Source organism: Mastomys coucha, unplaced genomic scaffold (assembly GCF_008632895.1).
Source record: "Mastomys coucha isolate ucsf_1 unplaced genomic scaffold, UCSF_Mcou_1 pScaffold1, whole genome shotgun sequence".
Lineage (NCBI taxonomy): Eukaryota > Metazoa > Chordata > Mammalia > Rodentia > Muridae > Mastomys > Mastomys coucha.
Window position 1 is genome coordinate 71,636,942 of NW_022196891.1, and position 9,852 is coordinate 71,646,793.

At 44.4% G+C, this 9,852-nt stretch overlaps 1 protein-coding gene across 1 annotated transcript in view; it reads left to right on the plus strand.

Annotated features, from left to right (window-relative positions):
- The first annotated feature begins 948 nt into the window (after positions 1-948).
- Positions 949-9,852, plus strand: part of Fmn2 (formin 2) — a 334,557-nt gene continuing 325,653 nt past the window's right edge. Inside the window, exon 1 of the mRNA XM_031379313.1 lies at positions 949-2,764. Within this exon, the coding sequence (XP_031235173.1) occupies positions 1,210-2,764 (1,555 nt within the window). The 5' untranslated portion in view covers positions 949-1,209. The remainder of the gene's footprint in view (positions 2,765-9,852) is intronic.

Genomic DNA, 9,852 nt, shown 5'->3' on the forward strand with positions numbered 1-9,852 from the left:
TCCTTTATCGCACAATGTCGAATTTCCTGTGTTTGTACCAAGGGCATTTTCCCCCTTTTTCCTTTTAATTCGGGATCACGTTGTGACGTGTTTAATATTGATGAGTTTAACCTCCTGGGAGTTATAATACATGCACCCTTTTTAAATACAAATGTTGTCTAATTTATATGGTAAACACATAGAATTTTGGAGATTAGCATTTTAATCAGCTTTAATCTTAGTGTTTTCAGCGTCCTCTACCTCTCTTTTCTCTGTCCAGAAAAGGTCTCTTTTCTCTGTCCAATTTGGAAATGACAGTTAACGCTCTGTTCTTGAAGAGGCTTGTGTGTCAGGCACAGAGTCTGGCGAAGGAACCTTTCGTTAAGAAGCATGCTCACAAACCTTAGAGCGCGCAAAGCGATGGTCAAGTGTTGAAGAGACAGAACAGATCACCCATTCAACAAGTATTTGAACTGGAGCCATGCAGAAGTAGGCAGACTGTGTGTGTGTGTGTGTGTGTGTGTGTGTGTGTGTGTGTGTGTGTGTGTGTTCCTGATGCTATGGTACTACTGACCTGGAATTAGGCTTCGATTTTTCTCTTGTGTTTTTCTTTTCTGCAGGTCTGCGAGCTTTGAAATTTCATTAAAAACAAAAACAAACATGTTCTAACGTACCAGTTCTTGAAAAGAGGGCAACATGTTTTATTTTCAAGGTGGAGATTAAGGTCCCAGAGATAACCTGTCAGGAAGATTCTAAGTTGGATTTAGTCTGGGCTCCATAAAGACGGCTCCTGCTGCCCACCTCCCCCCACCCCCGCGCCCGCACCCCCACCCCCACTCCCAATTATGAAGTCCTAGAGATAGACGGGTTTTCCTACTTGGTTGCAGGAGGAGCCAAAGGGGGCACTGAGGGGGCGGCGGCAGTGGGCGGGGAGCCAGGCCAAGGCTGAGTCCTGTGCAGCCATTGGTGGGGAGTGCGCGCTGAACTGAGCATGTTCGCGCCCGCCAGCCAGGGCCGCAGCCACAGCCGCAGGGACGGCAGCCGGGAGAGCCACCGCGCATTATGCAAAACGGCAGCAGATGTGAGCGGGGCCAGCTGGGTGCTCCTCGGCCTCCCCTCCCAACGGCCGGCCCAGCTGCCTGAATTGTCCCGGACACTCCCCTGGCCCTCTCCAGGGCCGAGATGGCCTGAGTACCCCAAGGCGCGGCGGCGCAGTCTTGGGGTTGAAACATGGGGAACCAGGATGGGAAGCTGAAGAGAAGCGCAGGTGATGCCTCCCACGAAGGCGGCGGAGCCGAGGATGCCGTGGGGCCCAGGGATGCGGAAACCACAAAGAAGGCGAGCGGGAGCAAGAAGGCGCTCGGCAAGCACGGCAAGGGGGGAGGGGGCAGCGGGGAGACCAGCAAGAAGAAGAGCAAGTCGGATTCTAGAGCCTCGGTGTTTTCCAACCTGCGGATCAGAAAGAACCTGACCAAGGGGAAAGGTGCCGGCGACTCGCGGGAGGATGTGCTGGACTCGCAGGCCCTGCCGATCGGGGAGCTGGACAGCGCTCACTCCATAGTCACCAAGACCCCGGAGCTCAGCCTCTCCGCTGAGGAAACAGGCCTTTCGGATACCGAGTGTGCTGACCCTTTCGAGGTGATCCATCCCGGTGCTTCTAGGCCTGCCGAGGCTGGGCTAGGGATCCAGGCGACCGCGGAGGATTTGGAAACTGCGGCTGGAGCGCAAGATGGACAAAGGACCAGTTCTGGTTCAGACACGGACATCTACAGCTTCCACTCCGCTACGGAGCAGGAGGATTTGCTCTCAGACATCCAGCAGGCAATACGCCTGCAGCAGCAGCAGCAACAGCAGCAACAGAAGCTGCTGCTCCAGGACTCCGAGGAGCCTGCAGCGCCCCCCACTGCCATCTCCCCTCAGCCTGGGGCCTTTCTGGGCCTGGACCAGTTCTTGCTGGGACCTAGCAGCGAGGCTGAAAAGGACACAGTACAGGCACTACCGGTGAGACATGACTTGCCGGAGACCACCAAGTCTCCGGTGCCTGAGCATCCTCCGTCTTCCGGAAGCCACTTGGCATCTGAGACACCCGGCTATGCGACCGCCCCCTCCGCAGTCACAGACTCGCTCTCATCACCAGCCTTCACCTTTCCTGAGGCTGGGCCAGGGGAGGGCGCCGCCGGAGTTCCCGTGGCTGGAACTGGGGACACAGATGAGGAGTGCGAGGAGGATGCTTTTGAGGATGCCCCCCGCGGCTCTCCTGGGGAGGAATGGGTCGCACAGGTGGAAGAAACCTCCCAGAGGCTGGAGGAAGAGCCAGAGGAGGGGATGCGAGAACCCATTACCTCGGCAGTAGCTTCCTTGCCTGGCAGCCCTGCGCCTAGCCCACGCTGCTTCAAACCTTACCCACTCATCACCCCCTGCTACATCAAGACCACCACTAGGCAGCTCAGCTCTCCCAATCATTCCCCGTCCCAGTCCCCCAACCAGAGTCCTAGGATTAAAAAGCGACCGGACCCTTCCGTGAGCCGGAGCCCCAGAACCGCCTTGGCCTCTGCTGCGGCCCCAGCAAAAAAGCACCGGTTGGAAGGTGGCCTCGCGGGCGGCCTCAGCCGCTCAGCCGACTGGACCGAGGAGCTAGGCGTCCGTACGCCAGGGGCAGGAGGCTCGGTGCACCTGCTGGGGCGCGGGGCTACTGCGGATGACAGTGGTGGTGGGTCCCCTGTGCTAGCCGCCAAGGCACCTGGGGCTCCCGCGACTGCTGATGGCTTTCAGAACGTGTTCACAGGTGAGCGCGCCTGCCTGCCACGTGTCTCCGGGTGGCAGGTCGCCTGCCAATCAGGTCCTTCCTTTACCACCCCGCCCCCTCCACGTTCTGAAAGGCCCTGGCCTGTTATTTACCGCCAGGGGTGTCTCTAAGGTTAAAAGCCTTGGTTGTTCTTAGTTCTCTATTCTCTTCTCTGGATAGTCAAGGGAAAAAAAAATGTAGTTGTCTGTCCAAAGTCATCTCAAGAGACGACTGATAATGCTAACCGCCCTACCCCACCTTTCCTCTAAGAATATTAACCCCTTTTGTGTCTTGTTACACCTCGGTCATTCTGGTCATTCTTCATGGTATTCTTTTTCCTTCTATATTTTCGCAGTTTTAAAAGATTAAAACTGTACGTAGACCTTCCCAAGGGTTTGTATTGCAGGCACACAACATTTATTCTAGTACATTCTAAAGGTTAGGTCTGAACACCTCGAAGATAGTTTCTACCATGTCGTGGTCTGAGTACCATACAGGTAATTTTCGAAGTTAAGTGATTATTCCCGTTTTGCTAATGCAAGCAAGGATGATATATGCTCTTAGAAAATGAATAAATAATAGACCATTAGTAACGTGTTATTTATTCATGATTCTAAGGACTGAATCGAGGGCCTTTCGCTGGCGAGGCAGGTACTGTATTACTGAGCTGTGTCCTCCGGTTTTTGAGATGCTTCTTGCTTTGGTAAAGGGTTTCACTAAGTTGCCTTAGGCAGGCACTGCACTTAACTTGCTGATGTCCTGCGAGTCAGTGAGTGGAAGCTGGGATGTGGAAATATTGAAGACGGGGAAACTGTGAGCACAGGGCTCCCACTGGTACTGTAAGGTGACTGCACCTGTGTGATAGGTTCAGTCTGCGTGATTGACCACAGTCAGCATCAGTTTCCTGGGCTAAAATTCAATCTGTGTATTTCTTCTTGTAGGTGCAAAGTATCTCCCGAGGAGTTCGCTGAGTTCCCTGCTAATGCCAGCTGGTTTCCTGTTTAACATATTATTATTGAGGAAGTGCTGTTCCAATATAAAGAGCAGAGAGGACAATAGCGGCATTTGATGCCAGTACTGATGGGTTTCAGATAAATACGCGAAAAGTTAAAACTTTTAAATGCAAGTTAAAATGCATTATGTTATTATAATAAACAGGTCATCCTTTAGAAGTGTCGCAAGTGCCTGCAATCTTGGCACTTGAGAGGCAGGGAGAGAAAGGTTGGACAGATGGGTTCTTGGTTGGCTAGAAGCTGTAGTAACTATGTTGCTTAAGTCCATTTATCTTATTTTAGTGTCTTTATGTGTGTGTTTGCTTTGCATGCATCTATGTCTATGCACCATGTCGTCTGTGCAGTGCCTGTAAAAGCCAAATTAGGGTACTAGGACTGTGTTACAGATGACTGTGAGCCATCATGTAGGCACAGGGAATCTAGCTCACGTCCTCTGGAAGGGCAGCCTGTGTTCTTTAACCAATGATCCAATCCCCAGACCCTTTAGCACATTTTCTTCCCTTTAGTACACTTTTAGTTTACTTTTATGATAGCCTTTATTTTGATTTTGATTTATTTTAAGATCGGAGTCTTAACAGTGATTTTTATTTAGTTTATAGACTTTATTTACATTATATTACCATTTTATTTCCTCCATGTTCTTTATTGTGGAGATTTACTGAAAGGGGAAGTTTGGAGTCATGGCTCTACTAGACATGATGTAAAGTAAAATTAACATATTCAAAACTGAAAGGTCATGTTTTTATGGATGATGATTGAACAGTTCTTGGGCTAATGATTTTGTTGTTTGGATCTGGGTTTTTGAGAGATGGCCTTATGTAACTCAGGCTGATTTCAAACGTCTTATGTACTTGAGGGAGACCCTGAGTACCTGATTCTCCTACCTCAGTTCCCCAACTGCTGGGAGTATAAACTTGTGCTATCAAGCCTGTCTCTTAAGATAATTTTTTTTTCTTGTGAACCTGTTTTGTGCTGAGAATAAAGCCTAGAGTCTCAACTTTTTAAGATAAACCTTTACCAGTGAGTTATAGCCTGACACACAGACTTCTGAATCATGGCACTGGCTTTTCAAAGTTTACTAACCGAAAGTTACTGACAAGTGGGGAGCATGGGGAGCAGCTCTATAGGAAAGCAGTTGTCTAGCGTGAACAAGGACCTGGGCTTCAGTATCAACAATGAAAAGAAGTACAGTGTGCAAGAAGCTACTGTCTATCCATCTACCTCTGTCTATCTATCACCTATGACCTATGATCTATCTATCTATCTATCTATCTATCTATCTATCTATCTATCTTACCATCTATCACCTATGATCTATCTATTACTTATGATCTCTATTTTACTATCTATCTATCTAACCCTCTATCATCTATCTATCGTCTAAGATCTATCTATTACTTATTATCTATTTTACCCTCTATCTGTCTATGTATCTATCACCTATGACCTATGATCTATCTGTCTGTCTATCTATCTTACCATCTATCATCTATCACCTATCATCTATTACTAATGATCTATTTGTTTTACCCTCTGTCTATGTATCTATCACCTATGAACTATTTATTATTTATCAACCATCTATCATATACACACACATATATATGTATATATACATACATGTATGTGTATATATATATATATATATATATATATATATATATATACACACACACACACATATATACAATCTATCCAGCAGTCACACTAGTGAAAGATAGTTCCTCAGGTTTTATCAAGTATAAAGCAAAAATTGAGGTAATAGAAATTATTAAAGGGGAATTGAAGAGAGTCCTGAAAGATCACAAGACCTTAAATATATTGAGGTTTTATTTACCACAGATAAAAAGTGTTAAGTCTTGGGTTTTGTATAATTTTGCTATTATTTTCAAATTTCAAATGTGTAACTCTTGAAGGAGCTGTTTGGTAGCTTGTGAGTTTTGTTGGCCTCTTTTGTTGGCAGATTTCTGTTATTACATTTTCGTGTGGCAGTCATCTGCCTGTGTTAGATGGCTGGAAATTGCTGTCGATGGACAGGTTGAGTTTTGTGTTGCAGCATTCATAGTTCATTTAGTTATGTCATTCAGTCTGTGTTGCTCAGAAAAAGAAAGCAATGACCAGTGGGGGAATGGAGATTAAGTCTCTCAAGGTCATACTGTGTAATTCATTCCAAGTCAAAGCTAGAAGAGAGGACACTGTCTACTGAGTCACCCTTACTTATTGCTAGTCTTTGTATCTTTGGCACTAGATGATAACATACAGAGCAGGAATCTTTGAAAGGCATTGCAGTATCTAATGCTTTCACTAATGAGACTTTTCTGGTTTCTGTTAATAGAGGTTGACTATCTGACCTTCACTGGGACAAATGATGGGTGAATTTGAAGTGAGAGAAAACTGGATTTTTCTTGGAACAGCTCTCCTGGAGACTGTTGTGTTAGAGAGTTGCCAGGTTGGCCCTGTCTTTGTCACCTGACACTTTTCTCAGCTTTGCAATCCTCTGTGGTGATTTTATAGGCATCTCCGAAGTTTCCCAGGGCTCAGCGAGCACTACTGTCATCCTTAAGGAGCTAGATTTTTGGTCTTAATTGTGGAACTATTTAGATCAGTTAATTTCCCAGCTGCCTTTGAAACCAGAAGGGCATTGTATCTCTTTGCTTCCCTCAACATTCTTTAGCTTTATAGCACTGGAGAGAGGGGAAGGCAATGCTCTTTTTACTGCATTGCAAACATAGGCCCAGGTTTTTGCCTCTGCTGAATATGTAAATGCTTAGTGATGTTAGGTGTTCTTTGGTTCTTCTTAGTTGTGGAGAAATTGACAGGATTGTAGGGCATTCCATTTCAAAATTTCACGCTTAGTTTATCAGAAACATACCTTTCTCAGTATTTAGTAGAAAGAATTTGGGAGGTTCCCTTCTGAAAAGTGGTCTTGGTGTCAAACTCTGGGCCTGTTGTATGCTAAGCAATTGCTTTATAACTGAATTACATCCCTAGTACATCCCTGGTAATAGGGTGCAGTTAATTAAAGTTTGGACATCGAATGTATTGAATTTGTGATGCCAAATCACTTTTGAAAGGAATCTTTCCAGTCAATTATGCACTCAATCTATCTCCCTTTTAAACACATGGGATGAAAGTTTCATCTGTTTTAAGAGGCTCACTGTCATCTTCGGGCACATCATTGTCTTGTGGAAGCACTGGTGTGGCCCCCGGGAGTTGGTTTATGTGTGTGGGCTAGAGGCCATGGTCTCTGTCACTTGGGATTTTGTATCTCTATAGTTTCTTGACTCCTTTTTGGCTCTCAGTTCTTTCATTCTTTGTGCTATCTTTATCTGCTTTCACACTCTCCCAAATTCCTTATTGTTTGATTTCCCTCATGAAGTTGTTACTAACTTGTAAAAGTCTACAACTATGATGCTACCTACACTTATTATGCTGGGTGTCAGATGGCTCTGGGATGGTCCTTTACTTAAATATATGCAATCTTTATCATAGTTTGACACCCAGTGAGGACTAATCATGTCTCTATGAGCAACCAAGGCTCAGACAAAGCAAAGAACCTGACTAAGAGCATTGAGCTAGTAATCCCCAGCTACTGTATGACCTCAAAAAACCAAAGCAGTTGTTAGTGTGTTGAGAACAGAGCCAAATGGACCCCAGAGTTTCTCGGGCTAAATTGACAAAGGGTTAGCATCAATAGCTTGAACTCTTTGACTCTCATTTTGGCTTTTCTGGAGTTTACCTTATTTGTTGTATTAGTAGAAAGGAGGGGTTACTCAAGGAGTGAATATTTACTCACAGAGTTCTTAAGAAAATAATTTTTTTGAGACAGTATCTCATGTACCTCGCTTTGAACCCCCTAATAATAGATGCTTGCCTTAAACTCCTGGTCCTCCTGTCTCTCAAGTGTTACAAACACAGGTATGTGCCATCATGACTGTCTTATGACCTGAGGATTTGGCTTCAATGTATAGTTTTTTAAATCATCACACTGAAAATTTTATAGGCCAAATAGTGTGATAGCAGTAGCTTCTGACAGAGTACAGATATAAATAAATTAAGAAGGTGTCTCTGAAAATTATGTTGTTGGTCTGGGCATGGTAGCACACTCCTTTAATCAGTGCTTGGGAAGGAAGGAGGGCAGATCTCTCGGGAAAAAAAAAACAACAGCAACAACCCCCATGCCAAATAAAGAAAGATGATTATGTCGTTTATGTAAACAAGAAACAGGGGTGCCTAGATATTGCTGCTATCAGGTTCCAGACATTAGAGACAATTAGACAAGAGTACATGTGACCAAGATATTCTTTCAGTCATTTTAGTTTTATCTGAAAGATTCTTTAGGACCATGGCTTGGATCAGAGTTAAACATCCCAATGGCTTCAGTGATGCACGAAATGATTGTCTTATGACAGGAGGACTGGCCTGGTTTTAAGTGTACTCAACCACTTGGCTTTTAGCCATGGACATTTGAAACAGAGCAGGTGCCTTCACTTAGTTCCCTTCAAGTTCTATTAAAGAGTTGCTGAAACTGTGTTGGATGGTGGTTTGTCTAAACACTGCTATCCTGGTTATTAGCTTCCTAGCTTTATTCTTTAGCTACATGACTCACCTGTAATTGCTCCTCATATATGTGAATAGGGAAGAACAGTTTCACACTAAGAATGTGAGGATTCAATGACGTAATGAAATAGAGTCCCTGCCACTGTGGCTGGAAAAGGGCAGGTGTTCAATAGATGTTGATTGATTTCCACAACTGACTTGTTTTCTTAATAAATTTTATTGTTTAAAGTGGTCAGAGCCAAATGTGTGAAAACAGAACCAAACAATTCTGAAACTATTATAAAATCTTGGCAGGCTATAAATGGTTCAGGTACTTAATGAAATTATTTCTTAAACATAAGAACAAGCTTTTTTTTTTTTTTTTTTTTTTTTTTTTTTTTTTTTTTTTTTGCATAGCATTTCTATCTCTTTCTCTCATTTTTTTCTATAAACATTTTCATCACTTCAGGTTTATGGGGGCCCAGAAAAGGATGGTGAGGGCCTGGTTGTGAGAAATGGGAATATTGCTGTTTACTAAAGGAGGTATGGGAGCCCGGCATGATAACTTAGACCTGTAACCAGGAAACTGAAACAGGAGGATTACCACAAGTTCAAAGCCAGTCTTTCTATGCTAATGTGGGCTACGTGTCAGATAGTCTTTATGAAAAACATCAAAGCAACAACCAACAACAGCAGAGAATGGGGTGGGGGGAGAGGTAGGGAGAGAGAAGAAAGAGAGGGAGAGAGAAAGAGAGAGAGAAGAGAGAGAAGAGAGAAAGGAGAGAGTGTACTGATACCCTGTCAGTGTTTGTTCTGTACAATGTCTACCACCAAGCACCTGAATTTTTAGCCTTCTTCCTTGATTCTCTCAGAAGATAGTGATTGACACAGACTAATATATTTTTCTCTCCTATAAATATGAGTTCATATTTCAGACCTGGGCCTTTGTTTTCCAAACTCACTTTCTTTGAAGCAGTTTGCCTCTCTTGGGAAGCATGTCAAAAGGGCCAAGTGAAGGCCGTGTCTTCTGTGTCCTGTCAGCTAGCCCTGGCAGCCCCCACATCACTCTTTGCTTGTGCTGTCTGCATCACACTGCCTTTGGGATTTAGGATTTCTTCTTTCTCACCTTGCCTATGCTGTCCACCTATCACCCGTTTTTTCCTTTCCACCTGCCCACTCACATCTGTTGTGTGTCTTGCAGGATGCTGTCCACACAAACACTGAGTATGTGAGTTCTTGGTAAACACTTGTCCACCATGTGTTTCTGAGATGGATAGAAGAAAGCTAGGGTATTTAGCCTTCCTGAGGTCAATGACAACTTGTTGAATCTAAGCTTGAGAATTACATCAGGCGTTTGGACAGTTGAAGTTAGCTATTTTCACTGAAGTAAAGCTAGCGTGATAATTGGTAGGTCTGTTGAGAGCACACATCTTCTCTGCTGGAGGCTAGGATTAGAATGGTAACCAGAGTACAGAAATTCAAGCTTCCTTATATGTATATACTCATATATGTGTACATATGTGTATATATATATAT